At 43.7% G+C, this 25,382-nt stretch overlaps 1 protein-coding gene across 4 annotated transcripts in view; it reads right to left on the bottom strand.

Moving 5' to 3' along the window:
• Window positions 1-6,761: 6,761 nt before the first annotated feature.
• LOC118936317 (dehydrogenase/reductase SDR family member on chromosome X-like) overlaps window positions 6,762-25,382 on the bottom strand; it is a 30,281-nt gene continuing 11,660 nt past the window's right edge. For 3 of the 4 annotated variants that reach the window (XM_036983001.1, XM_021608840.2, XM_036983002.1), the window contains exons 3-7: window positions 24,941-25,009; window positions 15,295-15,396; window positions 13,681-13,888; window positions 11,963-12,170; window positions 6,762-9,319 (exon numbers count right to left, since the gene is read on the bottom strand). In XM_036983001.1, the coding sequence (XP_036838896.1) occupies window positions 9,176-9,319; window positions 11,963-12,170; window positions 13,681-13,888; window positions 15,295-15,396; window positions 24,941-25,009 (731 nt within the window). In that variant the 3' untranslated portion in view covers window positions 6,762-9,175. Of the gene's footprint in view, window positions 9,320-11,962; window positions 12,171-12,588; window positions 13,889-15,294; window positions 15,397-17,055; window positions 17,110-24,940; window positions 25,010-25,382 lie in introns of those variants that run through there. The other variant, XR_005052551.1, reaches the window with a different exon arrangement.

The following is a 25,382-nucleotide window of genomic DNA, read 5'->3' as shown; positions in this document are numbered from 1 at the left end:
TGCCCACATCCCAGTTCAACCCTAACTCTAGCTTCATGTCCACATCCTGGTTCAACACTAACTCTAGCTTCATGTCCACATCCTGGTTCAACCCTAACCCTAGCTTCATGTCCACATCTTGGCTCAACACTAACCCTAGCTTCATGTCCACATCCTGTTTCAACACTAACCCTAGCTTCATGTCCACATCCTGGTTCAACCCTAACCCTAGCTTCATGTCCACATCCCAGTTCAACCCTAAGCCTAGCTTCATGTCCACATCCCGGTTCAACCCTAACCCTAGCTTCATGTCCACATCCTGGTTCAACACTAACCCTAGCTTCATGTCCACATCCTGGTTCAACCCTAACCCTAGCTTCATGTCCACATCTTGGCTCAACACTAACCCTAGCTTCATGTCCACATCCCAGTTCAACCCTAACTCTAGCTTCATGTCCACATCCTGGTTCAACACTAACCCTAGCTTCATGTCCACATCCTGGTTCAACCCTAACCCTAGCTTCATGTCCACATCCTGGTTCAACCCTAACCCTAGCTTCATGTCCACATCTTGGCTCAACCCTAACCCTAGCTTCATGTCCACATCTTGGCTCAACGCTAACCCTAGCTTCATGTCCACATCCTGGTTCAACCCTAACCCTAGCTTCATGTCCACATCCCAGTTCAACCCTAACCCTAGCTTCATGTCCACATCCTGGTTCAACCCTAACCCTAGCTTCATGTCCACATCCCAGTTCAACCCTAAGCCTAGCTTCATGTCCACATCCCGGTTCAACCCTAACCCTAGCTTCATGTACACATCCTGGTTCAACCCTAACCCTAGCTTCATGTCCACATCCCAGTTCAACCCTAAGCCTAGCTTCATGTCCACATCCCGGTTCAACACTAACCCTAGCTTCATGTCCACATCCTGTTTCAACCCTAACCCTAGCTTCATGTCCACATCTTGGCTCAACACTAACCCTAGCTTCATGCCCACATCCCAGTTCAACCCTAACTCTAGCTTCATGTCCACATCCTGGTTCAACACTAACCCTAGCTTCATGTCCACATCCCGGTTCAACCCTTACCCTAGCTTCATGTCCACATCCTGTTTCAACACTAACCCTAGCTTCATGTCCACATCCTGTTTCAACCCTAACCCTCGCTTCATGTCCACATCCCAGTTCAACCCTAACCCTAGCTTCATGTCCACATCTTGGCTCAACACTAACCCTAGCTTCATGCCCACATCCCAGTTCAACCCTAACTCTAGCTTCATGTCCACATCCTGGTTCAACACTAACCCTAGCTTCATGTCCACATCCCGGTTAAACCCTAACCCTAGCTTCATGTCCACATCTTGGCTCAACACTAACCCTAGCTTCATGTCCACATCCTGGTTCAACCCTAACCCTAACCCTAGCTTCATGTCCACATCCTGGTTCAACCCTAACCCTAGCTTCATGTCCACATCCTGGTTCAACCCTAACCCTAGCTTCATGTCCACATCCCAGTTCAACCCTAAGCCTAGCTTCATGTCCACATCCTGTTTCAACCCTACCCCTAGCTTCATGTCCACATCTTGGCTCAACACTAACCCTAGCTTCATGTCCACATCCTGTTTCAACACTAACCCTAGCTTCATGTCCACATCTTGGCTCAACACTAACCCTAGCTTCATGTCCACATCCTGGTTCAACCCTAACCCTAACCCTAGCTTCATGTCCACATCCTGGTTCAACCCTAACCCTAACCCTAGCTTCATGTCCACATCCTGGTTCAACCCTAACCCTAGCTTCATGTCCACATCCCAGTTCAACCCTAAGCCTAGCTTCATGTCCACATCCTGTTTCAACCCTACCCCTAGCTTCATGTCCACATCTTGGCTCAACACTAACCCTAGCTTCATGTCCACATCCTGTTTCAACACTAACCCTAGCTTCATGTCCACATCCTGGTTCAACCCTAACCCTAGCTTCATGTCCACATCCCAGTTCAACCCTAAGCCTAGCTTCATGCCCACATCCCAGTTCAAACCTAACTCTAGCTTCATGTCCACATCCTGTTTCAACACTAACCCTAGCTTCATGTCCACATCCTGGTTCAACCCTAACCCTAGTTTCATGTCCACATCCCAGTTCAACCCTAAGCCTAGCTTCATGCCCACATCCCAGTTCAACCCTAACTCTAGCTTCATGTCCACATCCTGGTTGAACACTAACCCTAGCTTCATGTCCACATCCTGGTTCAACCCTAACCCTAGCTTTATGTCCACATCCTGGTTCAACCCTAACCCTAGCTTCATGTCCACATCTTGGCTCAACCCTAACCCTAGCTTCATGTCCACATCCTGGATCAACCCTAACCCTAGCTTCATGTCCACATCCCAGTTCAACCCTAACCCTAGCTTCATGTCCACATCCTGGTTCAACCCTAACCCTAGCTTCATGTCCACATCTTGGCTCAACACTAACCCTAGCTTCATGTCCACATCCTGTTTCAACACTAACCCTAGCTTCATGTCCACATCCTGGTTCAACCCTAACCCTAGCTTCATGTCCACATCCCAGTTCAACCCTAAGCCTAGCTTCATGTCCACATCCCGGTTCAACCCTAACCCTAGCTTCATGTCGACATCCTGTTTCAACACTAACCCTAGCTTCATGTCCACATCATGGTTCAACACTAACCCTAGCTTCATGTCCACATCCTGGTTCAACACTAACCCTAGCTTCAGGTCCACATCCTGTTTCAACACTAACCCTAGCTTCATGCCCACATCCCAGTTCAACCCTAACTCTAGCTTCATGTCCACATCCTGGTTCAACACTAACTCTAGCTTCATGTCCACATCCTGGTTCAACCCTAACCCTAGCTTCATGTCCACATCTTGGCTCAACACTAACCCTAGCTTCATGTCCACATCCTGTTTCAACACTAACCCTAGCTTCATGTCCACATCCTGGTTCAACCCTAACCCTAGCTTCATGTCCACATCCCAGTTCAACCCTAAGCCTAGCTTCATGTCCACATCCCGGTTCAACCCTAACCCTAGCTTCATGTCCACATCCTGGTTCAACACTAACCCTAGCTTCATGTCCACATCCTGGTTCAACCCTAACCCTAGCTTCATGTCCACATCTTGGCTCAACACTAACCCTAGCTTCATGTCCACATCCCAGTTCAACCCTAACTCTAGCTTCATGTCCACATCCTGGTTCAACACTAACCCTAGCTTCATGTCCACATCCTGGTTCAACCCTAACCCTAGCTTCATGTCCACATCCTGGTTCAACCCTAACCCTAGCTTCATGTCCACATCTTGGCTCAACCCTAACCCTAGCTTCATGTCCACATCTTGGCTCAACGCTAACCCTAGCTTCATGTCCACATCCTGGTTCAACCCTAACCCTAGCTTCATGTCCACATCCCAGTTCAACCCTAACCCTAGCTTCATGTCCACATCCTGGTTCAACCCTAACCCTAGCTTCATGTCCACATCCCAGTTCAACCCTAAGCCTAGCTTCATGTCCACATCCCGGTTCAACCCTAACCCTAGCTTCATGTCCACATCCTGGTTCAACCCTAACCCTAGCTTCATGTCCACATCCCAGTTCAACCCTAAGCCTAGCTTCATGTCCACATCCCGGTTCAACACTAACCCTAGCTTCATGTCCACATCCTGTTTCAACCCTAACCCTAGCTTCATGTCCACATCTTGGCTCAACACTAACCCTAGCTTCATGCCCACATCCCAGTTCAACCCTAACTCTAGCTTCATGTCCACATCCTGGTTCAACACTAACCCTAGCTTCATGTCCACATCCCGGTTCAACCCTTACCCTAGCTTCATGTCCACATCCTGTTTCAACACTAACCCTAGCTTCATGTCCACATCCTGTTTCAACCCTAACCCTCGCTTCATGTCCACATCCCAGTTCAACCCTAACCCTAGCTTCATGTCCACATCTTGGCTCAACACTAACCCTAGCTTCATGCCCACATCCCAGTTCAACCCTAACTCTAGCTTCATGTCCACATCCTGGTTCAACACTAACCCTACTTCATGTCCACATCCCGGTTAAACCCTAACCCTAGCTTTATGTCCACATCCTGGTTCAACACTAACCCTAGCTTCATGTCCACATCCTGTTTCAACCCGAACCCTAGCTTCATGTCCAAATCCTGTTTCAACACTTACCCTAGCTTCATGTCCACATCCTGGTTCAACACTAACCCTAGCTTCATGTCCACATCCTATTTCAACACTAACCCTAGCTTCATGTCCACATCCCGGTTCAACACTAACCCTAGCTTCATGTCCACATCCTGTTTCAACACTAACCCTAGCTTCATGTCCACATCCTGGTTCAACACTAACCCTAGCTTCATGTCCACATCCTGGTTCAACACTAACCCTAGCTTCATGTCCACATCCTGTTTCAACACTAACCCTAGCTTCATGCCCACATCCCAGTTCAACCCTAACCCTAGCTTCATGTCCACATCTTGGCTCAACGCTAACCCTAGCTTCATTTCCACATCCTGGTTCAACCCTAACCCTAGCTTCATGTCCACATCCCAGTTCAACCCTAAGCCTAGCTTCATGTCCACATCCCGGTTCAACCCTAACCCTAGCTTCATGTCCACATCCTGGTTCAACCCTAACCCTAGCTTCATGTCCACATCTTGGCTCAACGCTAACCCTAGCTTCATGTCCACATCCTGGTTCAACCCTAACCCTAGCTTCATGTCCACATCCCAGTTCAACCCTAACCCTAGCTTCATGTCCACATCCTGGTTCAACCCTAACCCTAGCTTCATGTCCACATCCCAGTTCAACCCTAAGCCTAGCTTCATGTCCACATCCCGGTTCAACACTAACCCTAGCTTCATGTCCACATCCTGTTTCAACCCTAACCCTAGCTTCATGTCCACATCTTGGCTCAACACTAACCCCAGCTTCATGTCCACATCCTGGTTTAACACTAACGCTAGCTTCGTGTCCACATCCTGTTTCAACACTAACCCTAGCTTCATGTCCACATTCTGGTTTAACACTAACCCTAGCTTCATGTCCACATCCTGGTTTAACACTAACGCTAGCTTCGTGTCCACATCTCGGTTTAATCCTAACCCTCAACTCTAGCCCTACACCAAAAGTGAAATAAGAAAATAACGTCCTTCTTAATAAACATCCGTCTTTCCGCCACATAATACTCTGGAGTTGGCAGCTATTTCAACCATGCTGTATGAGTGAAGCTGACAGAGCCAGATGTGCTTCCCTGTGGCACCGGCTACATTGCTAATGCTAACAAGCCCCCAGTGCCTAAACCCTGTCACTTACCCCCCTCCCCCCCTTTTTACTTTTTAAGGACTTCTACTCTTCTACAGTACAGTTCACAGAGGCAAGTTAACTCTGTGACTGCTAAGTAGTTAACTAGCAGACAATCTTTAGGGCCAAACGACTGGTCTCTGTGAATTAGTTTCATATTATCGTTATTCAGATACATGCCACATACTGTATGTGTATAATCCCTGCGGGACTTGAACCCACAACCCGCGGGACCACATGGAGCTATTACCTAGCTGAGGTGTCCCAGGACCCGGTCTTATCTACGCTGACTATCAGGTCTGCTGGAACGACCGCAGGGAACAAGGCGATAAGTGCTCGTCTACAGCTCCCCTGCACCACCCTGTGACAGAACAAGAGGATGTCTTTTGCATATATAACTAGAGACGGCTGACTTCCCCCAAATCACTACAGTCAATGGAATACTATTCAGTATTCACTATATATCACATAGCACACATAAACATAGAAACACATCTGAACACTGGGTTAGGGATCTTGTGGCTCTAAATCTTTAGCTGTCTGCTTGAGACTGTAATAAATTGTACTGATGCAAAATAAAAGCGCTAGGAAAGGAAGCAACCTGATGCAGAGCTACGGGTCGAAGCGTCTTCTCCGTAACACATGCATGGGATCACAATGACTTCCTTTTTGCTCAGACCTGATGCAATTCTTTCTTCTTAAAAATAAAGAGAGGAAGAAAAAGAAAAACACAAAGACCAAATAATTGACTCTTTATCCTCTGGCGATTGAGACATGGCTGTGCTGCTGAGGCCGACCCAGTATAGTTTATAGATTCACACTGATATGACTCTCCTCTCTCAGCATGGATTTATAGAAGAGCCTTACCCAATCTCAGTAATAATATGGAGACAGAGACGTGGTAAAAATCCTTGTGTAACTCGTGAATAAAACATTGGATTCCCCAACGTGTGTGTGTGTGTGTGTGTGTGGCCTACTCTACTCATGGTGCCTGAAGAGCACAGTGTTCTAAGCCGTCCTCTTTGACACACATTAGGTATGACGGGCGAGTCTGAAGAATAACAGATTGGTTTGTCAGATGCTTCGAAAAGACTGATGCCCTGCTTGCAAGCTGTAGGGGTATTACTTCCACACAGTAACATAATAAATGTCATGGCCTGTCACACACACACACACAGAGACAGAGAGAGAGAGAGAGAGAGTCCCCGTGGTTATGAGAGTAATTGGATCCTTCTTACTTACCTTTACACACAATGAATGTCCTTGAATGAATCATCTCCCATCATTCTGACAGTGCCTGTGTTTGACTTGAACAAGACACCCCCCCCCCACACACACACTATTGTCAATATGTTGAAAATTATAATACAATTTCGTCAATCATCATGCATTACTGCACATAGTAGATTTGAGATACAAGGTAAAAACAAATCGGGGATAGCAATTAATTTACAATAGATTTTTATTTAGATTTGTGTCCAATGTGGACATCCTTCTCTATGACATGAGTGAGGACAACACAGTCACATCTAAGAATCACTCAATGACTTGAAACTCAAATTAATAACTACTTAATTAATTAGTACAGTACAACTAAAGAAAACTTGGAAAACAAGGCATCGTTCACAGTGATTGTGGTAATACAATGGACAACCGAATGACTTCAGATGAAAATGTCCTACTGAAATGTTTACACCTTGGATGTATTATATCTAATGTTTACGCTGTTTATTATTTGTTATTCTTCTCTTACTTTTTTGTTGTTGTTGGTATTTTCTTAAAACGGCATGGTTGGTTAAGGGCTTGTAAGTAAGCATTTCGCAGTAAGGTCCTGTCGTATTCGGCGCATGTGACAAATACAATTTGATTTTCATTTGGTGTCTCTTATGTCTGCCTTTTATCCAGCATTAGACTCATAACACGTGTTGTATCATAACAAAAGCAGATGGAAGCTTGGAAGAGAGTCCTCTTCTCTTCAAACCTTCCACATTAGTATTCTAAAGAGCATGTAAGTATTGGCACTGTTGTTATTGAATAACTGTTGTCTTGGGGCATGTACAGAACTGAACCGTACACTGCTTAGGCATGCATACACACATACAGTACTTGAACACAAAACACCTAAGACAAAACGTCGACGATATCCTGTATGAGAATTTCGACACGCACACCTACAATGGATTGTAGACACCTAGAAGAAGTTAGATAAATGAAGATGTGCAGTCCCTATTAACCATCGCAATTAAAAAAGATGTCATAGCAAGTGTTTGTGATTCCAGCAGCCATCGAACACGAGCACAAATTACAGGCAGCGCCCAAGTTAGAACTCTCCACACTAGAGACCTCTTATCATGAGAATCACTTACAGTAATTTAAAGATTCAGAATCTAAGACTGAGAATGGCGTGTCTGAAAATACGATCCACCAACCATTAACATGTTATTACTGTTTCAGAACACTTAAAGATAAGCATCATTTTGTCATCACAGTATGCCACAGAGACATCAAAAATCACGACAACATTTCACATCAGTCACAGTGAAGTGGAGATAGCAGGGCAGAACATCCCCTCTGGGCACAGTAAGTCAAACAAGGCAAAGGCATCTACTGTACTATGAGGAAGCTCGTTGTCAGTTTTTTTCCTGGATGACGACAACAACAAGGATTGGACACACGCATTAAATGAGGCAAGTGCAAATTAAGCGGGAATAAGGCTAACCAAGTTTGAGTCTCATGGTGGTCATTGTTAGCCCTTCACCAAAGCATATTTGATATGATATTTTTGATCACAGCTATGAGGCAGTACATCTACAGATATTTGGTCCAGTCCTTGATGGGAGTCAGGGGTGGACTAGGACCAGAAATGGCCTCTGGCATTATTCTAACACAACATAATTTTTTTCCCTTTTGGCCCCCATTATTAGCCAGATAATGAGCATTTTGTTTAAAAAAAAAGATTTACACAGGCCCACTAGGATAAAAATGGACCAGCCCATCTGGCATTTACCCGAAATGCCAGATGGCCAGTCCGCCCCTGATGGGAGTCCAAGTACGAGAAAAAGAATGGACAGGGGGTCCAATTTTAGACAGAAAAAAAGATGGGTCTGTTTCGAAGAGATATTAGTAGCTCCGATGTTGTTCTTTGTGTTCTTCAATGTTTTGTTATCTGCGATTCCAGAAGAGGGAGCTACAGACCAAAGCTTAATACATTTGGCAGCAGAACTTGTATTGCAATATAAAAAACATCAATTCCATCACTCAATGTGCAGTTCAGCATGTGTTTAATAGAGCTTGTCGCATGGTAGAATGGGTGTCTTCAGAACTGTTGTTGCGGAGGAGGAGCTATGTTAGAAGATATGAAATGCTGAAGAGTCGATTCCATTGCTGGTGTGTTACGCAGTACTATGAGGACAGAGGTCAAGAGAGGACAGTTACTGTAGAGGCAACACAACCAAGGTTTGTGCTGTAGCTAGATGTTGCTAAGTAATCAGGAAGCCTAAGTCCACAGGCTGTCGCTGTATGTAGTGCTGGCTGGGGCTGACTTGGGCTGTATCCCGACACTACTAAAATATGCACTTGTGCTCTCCTCCCCATGAATTTAAAAGCATTGGATTGGTGTCAGCCTAGGCTAGAAGGAGTTGCACCATATTTCCTATACCAGTGCTTTTAAATCCATGAAGGGAAGGGAACAAGTGCACACTTGGGGCCGAAGGGAAGGCTTGAGAATTGGGACGCAGCTTGGTTGTTGTTGACGCTGGAGGGAGGTGTCATGCCACTGATCTTGGCATACTTCTAAGATCATGGTTCCTGGTTCCTCCTCTAGGACTCCCGAAGACCAACCAGCGCACAGCTCTGTTGCTACAGCTCAGCCCTCACGTTGTGATCGTAAGTAATGTCAGCGGATTCAGTTCTCTCCCCGTTATAGAAGTAGCAGCCTCCGACCCCCTCCAGCTGCGACGCAGTGGCAGCCAGGATAGATGTAGACGCTCCCTCGGCTGGGGTCTGGAGATGACACAGAAATAACACTTTAAAAAAGAATGGACAGGCAGGGACAGGCTTGTTCTTCAGAAACATAGTGGTCCTCTGTTCCATTTTCAAAATTGTAAACTGAAGCCCAGTTCTATCAATCATTCGAACCGGCAACATCAACGCTTTCATAAACAGGATGGTGTCCCCTGTTCCATTTTCACAATGTAAAATACATTTCACAGCTGAATTGCTAAGCAGCTTCAGTTAGTTACACCTTGTCCCCAATTGCTGGAGAGGCGGCTGGGCGGACGAGATTAGAATTAGGCTATTTAGATATATGACAAACAGTTGTTACAGCAATCTAAGGCGTCTGTGAGCTCTCAGGTGAACTAACACGTCTGTCTGGCAGCAGCAGCCTGTGGTGAGTGATGTGCAGCAGGCCGGGCAGCAGCAGGCAGGTTAAGTGGAGGAGGTTAGAGAGGAGGAAGCAGAGCCAGACTGATCTATTGCAGGCCATGCCTACTGCTCTGGAAAGCCAGGAGCTTATATAAGGCGCATATGGCGGCTCCTAAATGGGCCCACTGCACTGGAGGAGAAACAAACGCCAACACAGAGCTTTTAAACACTACACTCGCTGCCCGTGGGAATCTGAATTCACGTCCCTTTTTTAAACACACAAACACAATCAACAACACATAGAGTGTGAGTGAGTGTCTTTGCTAATGGGGACTTGAATGGAATGTCCCTTGAATGGAAAATGTGAATGAAGACACTGGCAGACAGGCCGGCTTGATTTCCAAACAGCAGATATGAAATAGCCCCTAATAAAATACGTCAACAGTCCAGAAATGTGTATATAAAACGAATATTCGCCTTAGACAGCACACATACGTCTCACTTATAAAATAAATACTTGTAGAGAAAGGAAAAGTGACGAACATCGAACGAAACAATATTTCATGCAGGTCCATATTTCTTAGGGTGATCATCACTTGTAATATGGACAAAGGATTGAGCAACCATCTGTGGCCAGTCGGCATCACATAGCTGCCATCCATACTGCAGTTAGTTGGCCAAACAAGTGCTGCAATACTAAATGCTGCAATACTTGGCAATCCAAACCTCAGTGGATATGAGACATCTTTCCAAACACACAAAACCCGAACAATCAGACAGATAATGAAATACGATTCGGCGCTAGACCCCAGGTCCAAGATAAAAGCCTCCAAAAAGGAAATTATGACGGAGATAAATATCAATGTCTGACAATATCAACTCACTATCTTTGTGGAATATGAGTATTGAGGAAATGAAATCCAGATGTTTTGCAGGCTATCTTTATATTGTCACCCTTGAAATACTGTATATTTTTTTTAAACTCTTAAAGCCCAACTAGCTTAATTTCCCAGCACATTTCTCTGTGTTAAAAAGGACAGTCATCTAAATCTATTCAGGCAAAAAAGCAAAATTGTCTACATTGTCCCTATTAGAATGCCATAATACAGAATGAATCTGTGAACATGCAATGTGACGTTTTAGAAGCAGATTCAAGGGTGATTTAAATAACTAGGAAATAAACTAAATTACCATTACTGCCACATGCATTTTGCTTGCAGCTAATTTGTTGTTTGCCGCTAAATTTTATAAGCAGGTTGACGTTTATTGGGACGAGTCTTGTCTTAAAGGCAGAACTGAGCGATTTTGCAAAGTTGCAAAGCCAAAATTGGATTTATTGTAAAAATTCATGAAAACAAAAAGTACATTTTTGTTCTTAATTTAAGGTTAGGGTTAGGCATTAGGTTTTAAATGATTTGATGATTTTGTGCCAGCTAGTGACGACTCTGCAGAGCTGCCTTCAGAACAAGATTCATGACGAAAAATCCTAAATTGCTAATTATAATGGGGATTATTTGCACGTTTCTCACAAATTGCGATGTAGTTTTCATGAATACACACACCCTCTCACCAGTGGAGGCTGCTGGAATGGAATGGCATCAAACACATGGCATTAAAAGCACCTGTAAACCATGTTTGATGCATTTGATCCCATTCCACCTATTACGCTACAGTCATTACCACGAGCCCGTCCTCCGCAATTACGGTGCCACCAACCTCCTGTGCCTCTCACTCACCTGTGGTTCGGAATAAATTGACCACCCCATTTAACACACCCTTTGATGCGACTATAATTCACATGCTTTTACTATCTCAGAACCCCAAGAATGCAATTATAAACCTTTTTAAAACACAGGGATTCCACGGCAATATGATCAACAGAAAAAGTCATTATGAAGCCTGAGCAGTAAAAGCCTGGACCATTCCACATGTGTTGCACCTTATTAGTATTCACATCAATCACCGCTGTTAAGCATTGGTCAAGCGTAGAAGCTTCACCTAATTACCATATCTATCTTCGGTGCATTTTCTCCTCAAGTATGCCAAATTCCAAAGTAATTGTAAAGGTCGTTTACCGTACCCTTAACAGTCTTATAGAACTGTCAACCTATAGGGAAGTATAAGACAGTTAGGTGAAACACTATGACACTGTTGTTAGTTTTGAGATGGAATGTGGCCCATATCTACAGTGTATTTGATGCATTTTTCCCCCTCAGGTTCCTAACCCTTGGGTGGCCTTTAAATATTCAAATGGTCATCTAGATTAAGATTCTACTTTACCCTAAACAGCATTTTGGCAACAGGTTTCTTGGCTGCCTGGGCTGGAATGCAGAGGTTGTTGTACAGGTCAGTGTCCACCATGCCTGGGTCTACTGCGTTGGATGTTACTGGGAACCCTCCTGCTGTTATCTTCTCCTGCAGATGGTACGTGAAGAGAACCAGAGCCAGTTTACTCTGAGAGTACGCACCATGCGCACTGTAGCAGGACCTGGAGGGAGGGAGAGAGAGGGATGGGGAGAGAAATGGAGAAAGAGGGAGAGGACGAGAGACCCTTTATCTCGGGTTAAGCCATGCTTTATAATACGATAATTTGGCAGTTTAGTTTGTCCAAAAAAACCTAAGCGAATTAACATACATAACGTACTTATTCAGCATGTTGTCTACAGCCTTGTTGTTCTCAATCCAATGCCCCCTACTAAGCTATCTGCATGACTAAACCCAATGTCTATTATACAGTGTCTGTACTGTACTGAATAGATGGACTTATTGTTAACACCTTAAACACTGTTCAAAAGCAAAGCAACCTCTCTGTACAAACGCACTGTGAAGGTCATAAGAGCATCGGACTGTGAAATACCCAATCTATAACGTGTGTGTGTGTGTGTGTCCCCGTTTCTTTTCCTTACAGTGTGAGATTGTTTCTAGATGGCACCGTTGCAGCTAGCCCTTGTAGCCAGCAGCATCATCCACTCATTTCTCCCAGATGTGACGAAGCCATCTGTCACATCTAAATTCGCAGGCGAGAAAGAGAGAGACACCGCTGTTCTGCCCTTGAGGCAAGGAGCCTCTCAAAACAGACTGTATAATAATGGTTTATCACACAACACTATCTGTCATCAAAACTAATAATGTTGTCCTGGTAAGAACATTTAAAGAAATGTTAGCGTTTTTATTGAGGTAAAATATTTTACGAGTATCAAAAAAGGTTATGGGAAAAAAAGGTTATGGGAAAAAAAGGTCAGGGGAATCAAGAGGCTTTGTCGGCCAATGAGATTCATTGGATATAGCTTGTATCTTGAATTGAGAATGACATTCACCCGTAGCCACCAGATAAACACTACTACCACAGTGGTAATGGTTTTAAATGTGCTACTTGATTGTCCATCAACCATGACTAATACCAAAGAGATGACAATACCACGTCGGGATTTTGATTTCGAGAGATTGTGTCACGCCCTGGTCTTAGTATTCTGTGTTTTCTTTATTATTTTGGTTAGGCCAGGGTGTGACATGGGTTTTGTAAGTGGTGTGTTTTGTCTTTGGGTTTTTCGTAGGTATTGGGATTGTGGCTTAGTGGGGTTTTCTAGCTTAGTCTATGGCTGTCTGGAGTGGTTCTCAATCAGAGGCAGGTGTTTATCGTTGTCTCTGATTGGGAACCATATTTAGGCAGCCATATTCTTTGAGTGTTTCGTGGGTGATTGTTCCTGTCTCTGTGTTAGTTTGCACCAGATAGGCTGTATAGGTTTTCACGTTACGTTTTTGTATTGTTAGTTTTTTCGTCGTCATTAAACATGTATCAAGAATACCACGCTGCATTTTGGTCCGACTCTCCTTCACCTCAAGAAAACCTTAACAGATTGATTCAATTTCAGCAATCAATTGACACCTGAGAACAATGTTGGAAGCCATATACCAAATAATCTGGGTCTGTATTCATGAAGCGTCTCAGGGTAGGAGTGCTGGGATCATGAATACAGACGCAGGTCCTGGTCCCCTACCTGCCCTGTAGGTCTTCCATATCGAGTCTTCCAACGTAGTGTGTGGCGGAGGACATGGTGACGACGCGGGAGCAGGCGTCGTGTCTCCCAGACCTCTTCAGTTTGTCCAGGAGGAGGTTTGTCAACAGGAAGTGTCCTAGATAGTTCAGACCAAAGTGCAGCTCGAAACCCTCCTCGGCCGTTCCTTCGGGAACCAGCATGACACCGGCTACGAAGGACAAGCAATATGACATTTCAATCAAAGTGCTTTACAGATACCCAGGCTAAAACCCCAAAGAGCAATGCAATGCAGAGGCAGAAGCATAGCGGCTAGAAAAAACACCCTAGAAATATTAAATCGATATGGCGACAAGATATAACAGCCGTCTATGCTGATATACTGTAACTGACACTTCTGTTGAGTGATTGTGAAAGGAGAAATACATGGTACTGCTAAGGCCGTGGGTTTGATTCTTGAAGAGATCACACATGGTACACATGCTTAAAGTGTGTACTCACTGTAAGACATACAGTACAGTGAGGGCATACATTTTTTATTTGTGTAGGCCTAAATTCCTCTGGATACGTGGCATATATTCTTAATAAGTTATTATTAAAAACACTATAGACGCCACACCTCTTTGTGTGCTATAACACTTGCAGACGATGGTCAACAAGACCTGTCTGCAGATCAGTCTATCAGTCTATGGTCTCTCAAGCAGACACCTTCCCCTAATGCAGACTGAAACGGCTCATTACTCGAACTTAAACACCATTGACTACATGGTAATGGAGATTACAACGATTCGTTTGTCAATAACACTATTCGACACGCAATTAGACGTCGAAAGTGAAAGAGACACAAGGTGGCATTAGGCCTTGCTTTGCTTACTAAAGCATAGGGCATAGACAGAGAGAACTCACGGCGTGACGACAACTCTACTGACGGGGGGAATTCAGGGAAATCAGAATGCTATAGGAGCCTACGTGCCAAACGGCACCCTATTCCGTATCTAGTGCAGAACTTTTGACCAGAGCCCTACGGGTCCTGGTCGAAAGTAGCACACTATACAGAGAATAAGGTGCTGTTTGGGACACATCCGGGGTCTGTGTAGCGATGACCTTTCCCTATCATTACTCTCTAAATGGGGTGGCACTAACGTCTGCACTACGTCCTTCCTTCGGCATCTACCATCCATTATCCATCAGCCGGGTGTGATAAGTGATGTTAGCTGCTGAGAGAATCTTGCAGACTGGTGAATTATTAATTCAGCCCGTTTGTGAGCAGAGAGTGGCTGACTGCTACCACAGCATGGAGCCCCCCAAGCCAGTCAGTACCGGAGTCTCCAAAGACCTTCTCTCAATAAAAGCTATTTTGTTCAAACAAACTGCCACGGAGGACTACCCAATAGGGCTTCGCCTGAAATGGCACCATATTCCTATAGCAGAGCACTACCTCATAGTGCTCTGGTTAAAAGTGGTGCGCTAAAAGGAATAGGGTGCCATTTCAGAGGCCTCCGAGGACCCGGAGACAGGAGGCTAAGATTTTTCAGATGAAATAACTACGCTGTGATTCCCTTTAAAAGGTGAATGTTGTGGTATATTGAATAACGAGGTTGTTTGGTGTATAAGTACCATTGTTGACAAGGACGTGAAGTGGTAGAGCCCTGGCTTTAAACCTGTGGACAAACTGCCGTACCGACTTCAGGGAACACAGGTGCAGGAACAGAAACTCCACTGTGTACAGAGCACAAAACATACAAACAACATTAACACTCTTCTATGCCTAAATACAGTTGAAGTCGGAAGTTTACATACACTTATGGTTGGAGTCATTAAAACTTGTTTTTCAACCACTCCACAAATTTCTTGTTAACAAACTATAGTTTTGGCATGTCGGTTAGGACATCTATCTACATTGTGCAAGTAATTTTTCCAACAATTGTTTACAGACAGATTATTTGACTTATTGAATCACAATTCCAGTGGGTCAGAAGTCTACATACTAAGTTGACTGTGCCTTTAAACAGCTTGGAAAATTCCAGACAATGATGTCATGGCTTTAGAAGGCTAATTGACACCATTTGAGTCAATTGAAGGTGTACTTGTGGATGTATTTCAAGGCCTACCTTCAAACTTAGTGCCTCTTTGCTTGACATCATGAGAAAATCAAAAGAAATCAACCAATCTCCACAAGTCTGGTACATCTTTTGTTGCAATTTCCAAACGCCTGAAGTTACCACGTTCATCTGTACAAACAATAATATGCAAGTATAAACACCATGGGACCACGCAGCCGTCATTCCGCTCAAGAAGGAGACGCATTGTCTCCTAGAGATGAACGTACTTTGGTGTGAAAAGTGCAAATCAATCCCAGAACAACAGCAAAGGACCTTGTGAAGATGCTGGAGGAAACAGGTAAAAAAGTATCTATATCCACAGTAAAACAAGTCCTATATCGACATAACCTGAAAGGCTGCTCTGCTCCAAAACCGACATAAAAAAGCCAGACTACAGTTTTCAACTGCACATGGGGAGAAAGATCGTACTTTTTGGATAAATGTCCTCTGGTCTGATGAAACAAAAATATGACTGTTTGGCCATAATGACCATTGTTATGTTTGGAGGAAAAAGGGGGAATCTTGCAAGCAAAAGAACACCATCCCAACCGTGAAGCACAGGGGTGGCAGCATCATGTTGTGGGGGTGCTTTGCTGCAGGAGGGACTGGTGCACTTCACAAAATAGATGGCATCATGAAGGAGGAAATGTATATGGATATATTGAAGCAACATCTGAAGACATCAAGCATACGTTGAGAGTTGTGGCAAAATGGCTTAAGGACAACAAAGTCAAGGTATTGGAGTGGCCATCACAAAGCCCTGACCTCATTCCCATAGAAAATTTGTGGTCATAACTGAAAAAGCATGTGCGAGCAAGGAGGATTACAAACCTGACTCAGTTACACCAGCTCTGACAGCAGGAATAGGCAAAAATTCACCCAATTTATTGTGGGAAGCTTGTGGAAAGCTACCCAAAACATGTGACCCAAGTTAAACAATTTAAAGGCAATGCTACCAAATACCTATTGAGTGTATGTAAACTTCTGACCCACTGGGAATGTGATGAAAGAAATAAAAGCTGAAATAAATCATTCTCTCTACTATTATTCTGACATTTCACATTCTTAAATAAAGTGGTGATCCTAACTGCCCTAAGACAATTAATTTTTACAAGGATTAAATGTCAGGAATTGTGAAAAACTGAGTTTAAATGTATTTGGCTAAGGTGTATGTAAACTTCCGACTTCAACTGTATACAGGCATCAACAAATTACAAACAAACATTACAATTTTCCTATGCTATAATACATTTTTTTATTTAATTTTTGATTTCACCTTTATTTAACCAGGTAGGCCAGTTGAGAACAAGTTTTCATTTACAACTGCGACCTGGCCAAGAAAAAGCAAAGCAGTGTGACAAAAAACAACAACACAGAGTTACACATGGAATAAACAAGAGAACAGTCAATAACAATAGAAACAGCTATATACAGTGTGTGCAAATGGAGTAAGGACGTAAGGCAATAAATAGGCCATAGTAGTGAAGTAATTACAATTTAGCAAATTAACACTGGAGTGATAGATGTGCAGATGATGATGTGCAAGTAGAAATACTGGTGTGCAAAAGAGCAAAAAAAGTCAATGAAAACAATATGGGGATGAGGTAGTTGGATGGGCTATTTACAGATGGGCTGTGTACAGCTTCAGCGATCGGTGAGCTGCTCAGATAGCTGATGCTTAAAGTTAGTGAGGGAGATACAACCCTAACCCTTTTTCTCCCTTTTTTAAAAAACCTTTATTTAACTAGGTTAAGTTTTCGAGGAACAGTGGGTTAACTGCCTTGTTCAGGGGCAGAATGACAGATTTTTACCTTGTCAGCTCTGGGATTCGATCTTGGAACCTTTCGGTTACTAGTCCAACGCTCTAACCACTATAGGCTACCTTCCGCCCCAACCCTAACCCTAACATAGACGTCTGCTTAGCTACAGTGGTACTAACACAGGTCAGGACAAGACGTCCTCCTTTAATTTAGCTTTACATCAACCATTGACGTACCAGTCCATATATGGCAAGACAGCTTATTGCAAAGGCTTTCAATGAGTAGAAACTTCTAAGTAAATGTTATATGCATAAAGTCCTCTCTCCTCATACACATAAAGCACCCTCCTTGCATGTAACATCTCAGGAATCCTAATTATGCAAATCCTAATCTTATACTTCCTTTCCCCCTGAAGGATAAACAGCTGTATGATAAGCCATGGTCTCATTCAGTAGTACACAATAAACCGTGAGACTAAAACGGAACAACGAGGTAGATTACATTATGGCAATACACTCAGTGACCTGGCATGGTTTAAACATGATCTCATCAGCAGTGTAATAAAAGAGCACAAAGCACATGTAGATGTATATCCAATATGCCCTGGTATGGAAACTATAACCGACGAAACGTTACAAGAAAAGGTGGAGAGTTAATTGTGTACGCAGGAATCATTCTGATGGGCCAAATGACAGCGCGTTTCTTTCCATCACCCACAGGAAGAGACAGAGTGGACAGAGAGCTTCACTGAACTTTACTCATCTGCATAACAGTGCAAGGCAAATAGATACCGTTTGTATCTTGATAACTGCTCCAACGTTTCAAAAAAAAAAGAAGAAGAAAAAAGGGCCACATTAAATCCTAATTAAATGAAGTCAAAGCATTTTAAAAGTCAACGCTATAATGAGACAGGAACAAGAATGTCATGACTGAAGCTCGCTCCATGGCTAGAAATTCAGGGTTTTACACAATAGTATTGAGTAATGACATTAGCCCCACACACACACACACACACACGCACACGCACACGAATCAGAATGTCATATCTCTGAACCACTTGGTACAGCTTGTGGCGTCCCCGAACCAAGTGCTCAAGCACATAATTAAACAAATTACTGTCCAATAATTACTCTGCATTACACTAATCACGGGACTCTTCCCCACTGAGTGTAAAGAGTGAACAGTGTTTCAAGCATTGTTGAGCTGACGTATAAATGGCTCCATAAAATAAGAGTAGAGAAAGCTAGAGAAATCCACGATAAAAGTAGATGTTCTGTTGGGAATGAGTACTACAGATTAAAAGATATTCAGCAACTCTTGGTAGGAAAATTGAAGTTTGCTTCCAAAATCAACCTTTTATTGTTAAAGTCTTTCTGTAAATGGCTTCATAAGGGTACTAGGAAAGACCCATAGGAGATGTGTGTGTGTGTGTGTGTGTGTGTGTGTGTGTGTGTATACTAACGACCCATAACTGTACTGAACAAATTTGTGCAAAGCGAGGGGTCAAAGAGGTCAATTGACAGCCATGTAGCTGTAGAGAGGAAAGGACAGAGGACATCTCTCTGTAATAATCAGTGTGTCACAGTGAGTCAACAAAGGCCTTGCTAGCTAACGATGTCGTATCTTAAGTGGGAGATAACAAAGCATTCGCCCGACTAATGGCTTGTATAAGGTCATCCCAAGAGACCGTGATTTACAAAGAGTAGAAATTGTCCCTTGTATGACTAACTATATGGTGGTTATATGCTTTAGAAATCATTGCAGTGGAACTCATCTAACACCGTACAGATATCCAAAACGAACGCATAATTATTCCCTTTCTCCTCCTTCCTTTCTTCTACTCCAACACTTAAACTCTCGTAAATATCAAGCTCTTAGGATTTTACTGTGCATTTATCCTCCAAAAAAATGAACATAGCCATACAAAATGTAATAACTCCACTGAGAATGTGTGATCCCCAATAAGCTATCTCTATTCTAAATCACAGTCCAATATTGACCAATATTTGCATAGATTACAATAATTAATTGGAAAAAATACCCATGCTGTAGTAAACATTGTTCCAGTTCATCTCTAGTGCCAGCGCTTTGTCATGGTGCCAGATCTGTCATGAAGGAATGAAGGGTATCCTCCAGACTAGTCACAGTGCCAAATAGCCAGCTGGAGGGCACAGACTAGAAGGCGTCGTGCCATCTGGAAAATCAACAAAGATGTCTCATCCAAAGACGTGTTGAAATACTGAATTACATTCTCTCTCTGACCAGTTCTGACCGCTGCTGTACGTAGACAAACTGACCAGCTGATGTCCAATAACAGGACAGAGGAAAGGCAACAGGCTGGCTGCTAGTTTGACCATCCAGCTGCAACTCGGATAAGAGATTGATCATCCACAATTTCGAGGAGCTTATAGGATAGATTGATGCTGCTCAGAAAAAGGAGAAGGCAGATTGGATGGCAAATTTCGCAGGATGTCCCATTGGCATGAGATTCATCTCTCACTCTCCGTTGCAGAAAGGTGGTATGGAAGTCAGGAAGTCGTTAAAGGAGATGGATGCAGCCACTGGTGTCGCAAACTAAAACGCTGGGCTGTCTATGACACTTAAAAAAAAAAATAATGTCACCAACTTTCATTGCCGAGACCCTGCAGATGCTGTACGTTTCCAGATGACCGTAAATAACAGGTTGACTGTACAGTAGTACAGCGGTTGCGGTCCCACAGTATCACAGCAAAACGTGTTGAATGGACAAAGGCTCAGACACGGCGACGGCAAACAGACAATCGTTTGGCCACGTCGCGGTGTGTTATAGCATTCACCTGCTGGGGTTTCAACGAGATCTGGCTGTTTTTGCTGGTTTGTACAATCAGCGGGGGAATTGACTGTTGATATTCTGGTCAATGACACACGGCCGTCCATAGTTCTGGGCCCGGCTTCCCAAAAACCATTTTGAGGTTGAATTCATCGTTAGAACTTTGTCGGATCACCTTTAAATCTCGGCACTGTTTTACAAAACCGTCGGCACTACAGTTGCCCTTGAAAAACGCGTGTTATGTAATGGCTGTCTCAGACCATTCGTAGAACAGACGAAGTCATTGTTTTTTTGACCGTCCGCGTCACTTCATACACAGAAGATCTCAGCTAACACAAAATCAACTTGTTTATCTGTCTTTCTGTGACCGCAGATAACTTCAGGACGAATACAAATACAAAGTCGCCAATGTCTTCGCAATTGTTAAGGTTATTGTTAATGTTCATTCAATTTAGTTTTATTTAGCTATTTGTAGGCTACGCTACTGTCTGTAATGTTTGCCTCAATATATTTACTAATGTGTAGCCTAACATGTGCGCAATGATGTGCCAAATCTTGATTTAGTGTTTTGTTAAACTAGGCAAGTCAGTTAAGAACAAATTCTTATTTACAATGACGGCCTACCAAAAGGCAAAAGGCCTCCTGCGGGGACGGGGCCCTGGGTTTAAAAGTACAAATACATTTGATAAAAACAAAACACACATCACGACAAGAGAGACAACACAACACTACATAAAGAGAGACCTAACACAACAACATAGCATGGCAGCAACACATGACAACACAGCATGGTAGCAAGACAACAACATGGTAGCAACACAACTTAGCAGCAGCACAACATGGTAGCAACACAAAACAGGGTACACACATTATTGGGCACAGACAACAGCACAGAGGGCAAGAAGGTAGAGACAACCATACATCACGCAAAGCAGTCACAACTGTCAGTAAGAGTGTCCATGATTGAGTCTTTGAATGAAAAGATTGAGATAAAACTGTCCAGTTGAAGTGTTTGTTGCAACTCGTTCCAGTCGCTAGCTGCAGCGAACTGAAAATACGAGCGACCCAGGGATGTGTGTGCTTTGGGGACCTTTAACAGAATGTGACTGGCAGAACGGGTGTTGTATGTGGAAGATGAGGGCTGCAGTAAATAACTCAGATAGGGGGGAGTGGGTCCTAAGAGTGTTTTATAAATAAGCATCAACCAGTGGGTCTTGCGACGGGTACAGAGATTACCAGTTTACAGAGGAGTATAGAATGCAGTGGTGTGTCCTATAAGGAGCATTGGTGGTAAATCTCATGGCCGAATGGTAAAGAACATCTTACCGCTCAAGAGCACCCTTACCTGCCGATCTATAAATTATGTCTCCGTAATCTAGCATGGGTAGGTAGGTCATCTGAATCAGGGTTTGGCAGCTGGGGTGAAAGAGGAGCGATTACGATAGAGGAAACCAAGTCTAGATTTAACCTTAGCCTGCAGCTGAAAAAAGGACAGTGTACCGTCTAGCCATACTCCCAAGTACTTGTATGAGGTGACTACCTCAAGCTCTAAACCCTCAGAGGTAGTAATCACACCTGTGGGGAGAGCGGCATTCTTCTTACCAAACCACATGACCTTTGTTTTGGAGGAGTTCAGAACAAGGTTAAGGGCAGAGAAAGCTTGTTGAACACTAAGAAAGCTTTGTTGTTGAACATTTAACACAAAATCCAGGGAGGGGCCAGCTGAGTATAAGACTATCATCTGCATATAAATGGATGAGAGAGCTTCCTACTGCCTGAGCTATGTTGTTGATGTAAATTGAGAAGAGCACGGGGCCTAGGATCGAGCCTTGGGGTACACCCTTGGTGACAGGCAGTGGCTGAGACAGCAGATGTTCTGACTTTATACACTGCACTCTTTGAGAGAGGTAGTTAGCAAACCATGCCAAAGACCCCTTAGAGACATAAATACTCCTTAGCACACAATAATGGAATAGTCAACCATATCAAAAGCTTTGGCCAAGTCAATGAAAATAGCAGCACAACATTGCTTAGAATCAAGGGCAATGGTGACATAATTGAGGACCTTTAAGGCTGCAGTGAAAGCAGATTGCAAACCAGAGAGAATACGAAGGCATCAAGAAAGCCAGTGAGATGATTATTGAGTTATTAAGTTAAGTTAAGTTTTTCCAACACTTTTGATAAACAGGGCAAAATGGAAACAGCCCTATAACGGTTAGGATCAGCTTGATCTCCCCCTTTAAATAAAGGACAAACCGTGGCTGCCTTCCAAGCAATGGGAACCTCCCCAGAGAGGAGAGACAGGTTAAAAAGGTCAGATAGGCTTGGCAATGATAGGGTCAGCAATCTTAAAGAAGAAAGGGTCTAAACCATCTGACCCAGATGTTTTTTTTTGTTTAAGTTTAAGGAGCTCTTTTAGCACCTCAGACTCAGTGACTGTCTGCAGGGGAAAACTTTGTAGCGGGGCAGGGGAAAAAGAGGGAGGAGCATCAGGGCTAGTCGCATTAGAAGGGGTGGAAGTTGAGGAAATGTTGGACAGTCAAGGATGCATGGTTGAGTCAAAAATAAATCCTGACTTAATGAAGTGGTGATTTAAAGAGCTCGGCTATGTGCTTCTTGTCAGAAACCACATCATCAACTTTAAGGGACACGGGCAGCTGTGAGGAGTGTTTATTCTCCAGGTCTTTTCCAGAACCGTTTTCCAGAACTTCTTGGGGTTAGACCCACAGAGAGAGAACTGCTTTTTAAAGTAACTAACTTTGGCCTTCCGGATAGCCTGAGTGCACTTATTTCTCATTTGCCTTGAACAAGAGTCAGTCAGCCTGAGTATGCGTGTGCCAAGCCTTTCGCCAAATGCAATTCTTGAGGTTGAGTAACTCTGCATAGATTATATAGGGTAAGCATTAGAATAAGCCGGCTAATTATTTGTTGCTATAGGTCAGGGTTCAACTAGATTTTTCCTTGAGTGGATGGCCGTAGGCCAGAACATAATTACAAATCATTTGAAGGCTACAAATTGACCGCAAGAAGCCCAAACAGATATATTTGACTAAACATAATCATTTCAAACCGTGCTTACATTTGTATACCATCATGTGTCTCTCTATTATGAGTGGGAATACTTGGGAACAGATTTTCTTAATTAAAATCCCCTGGAGCTGATACATTCCATCTCTATGGGAAACCGGGCCCTGGTTGGTTTCCCCTCTTATGTAGACGTCTCTGAAGCGGTCAGTCTTGAATAGGGAACAAGGTTAAACTGTGGAGGGGGCTGAATAAATGAGGCTTAATAGGACCTGAAGCTACTGTCTCTAAACATTGTCTTGCCTGGCTGGTGATTTAGCAAACACATTCTGACAACACACAAATCTGTTCTATTGTCTCCGTATGCTGCTGATGAAGCAAGGTTAGACATTCTGGCCCTACAAAGGTCAGAGGAGAATTCCTGGTGACATGCCACACCAACATTTCCTCAACCATCCAATCTTAGACAGCAAACAAACACAGTGGTATGGAGTGATTATGTGTTGGGTGACGAGGACAAACTCCGACATATAGAGCTAATACCAAACGTGCTCAGATATAGGAGAGGGCATGAAATACACATACAAAAATGAGCTAAGAAATGCATCTATATGGCAGACATTGTTATTGGCTCTCAGGCCGACTAGAACACACTATATAAGACAACCAGATATCCCTGTTCATGTAGGAACTCTTACCGTTTTGCCTCCCACATAACTTGTTAAGAGGTTTGCTAAACACTGCTTGCCTGACAGTACATGCCAGGGCTGGGCGGAGAGGGGGAGAAGAGGGGGATTCCAGATACCAGGGGGACATTTCTTGTTTTTAATACAAACAAGCCCATTTCTCATTTCCACGTCTGTCATCATTATTCTGTGGCGCAGGGCGTACATGACAATTGTGTTACCCTGGCTGACTGGAGCTGTGCTACGATCATTGTCATCTTAGCACCAGCAAGGAAGGGAAGAGAGAAGCTGCCTGCTTGGGATCAAAAGATGCTGTCTTCCCTGCTCCTTTCCAAACAGCCTCTTTTTAAATCACATCTGCATGACAATGAATCTGAGACTGGTTGGCAGCAGTTCGCTTTCCTCCTCGTACTCATCAAACACAAGCACAGACAAACAAACATCTCCCTCGCCTTTCCCCTGCTCCCATTCGTGTGACACGGCTTTGCTTTTATCAAAATAAATGGAAAAGGTACATTTAAGGGAATATTTAGAGAAAACCTGCAGCCTTTAGGTAATTGCCTTTGGAATGGACTCTGGCGTCCAAACCTCCTCTGACAAGGGGCAGGTGGACAGACATCCTCCCTCGGTTACAAAGCAGGAGAAGTAGTTTACTCTTACCAATGTGCACCCACATTTTTACCCGGGAAACACAGCTAAAAGCCAGGGCACTCATGTACATAGGCCTATGTCTGAATAGCTTTACTGCCTGTGTATAGGAGCGGACCTATTTGAGAGGTAGCCTATTTATTCTGTAATGGCTGTGTGGAAACGATAGAGACAGAGGGAGAGAGACAGAGCGGGAGAGAGAGGCTATAAGGGAAATTGTTATGAGGAAATTACCTTTCCCCTCGCTGCCCTCTTCGTGGATCTTCTTCACAGCTTGCAGGCCTTCCTCTTCAGAGTTCCCAGCTGGAGGAGAGAGGAATGATGAGGGGGGAAAAAGAGGATGGAGGGAGGGATGAATGAATGGGGGTACTCTGGAGCAGCAGGTATCCTCCCCTCATCATAGGGACCAGGGAGAGCCAAGTGAAAGACTAAACCTACACTTCTGATTTGGGTTTCATTGATTAATTGAAGCAGTGACACTTACATTAATAATGATTTCCTTGCAATACCCTATTACATTTGATTGAAGAGTCAGATTTGATTAGGTTAGGAAATAACTGCCTTAGGCAGGGATGTGTTAGCAATGTTTCGAAGATTCCCTTATGGACTGTAGTGAAAATCAGTGCAACAGCATTACTCAAGCTACAATTGAACAAAACATGAACCTAAGGATGTT

The sequence above is a fragment of the Oncorhynchus mykiss genome, chromosome 7 (genome assembly GCF_013265735.2).
Source record: "Oncorhynchus mykiss isolate Arlee chromosome 7, USDA_OmykA_1.1, whole genome shotgun sequence".
Taxonomy (NCBI): Eukaryota; Metazoa; Chordata; class Actinopteri; order Salmoniformes; family Salmonidae; genus Oncorhynchus; species Oncorhynchus mykiss.
The sequence above is the reverse complement of the archived record's forward strand: the minus strand, read 5'-3'. Positions and strand labels throughout refer to the sequence as shown.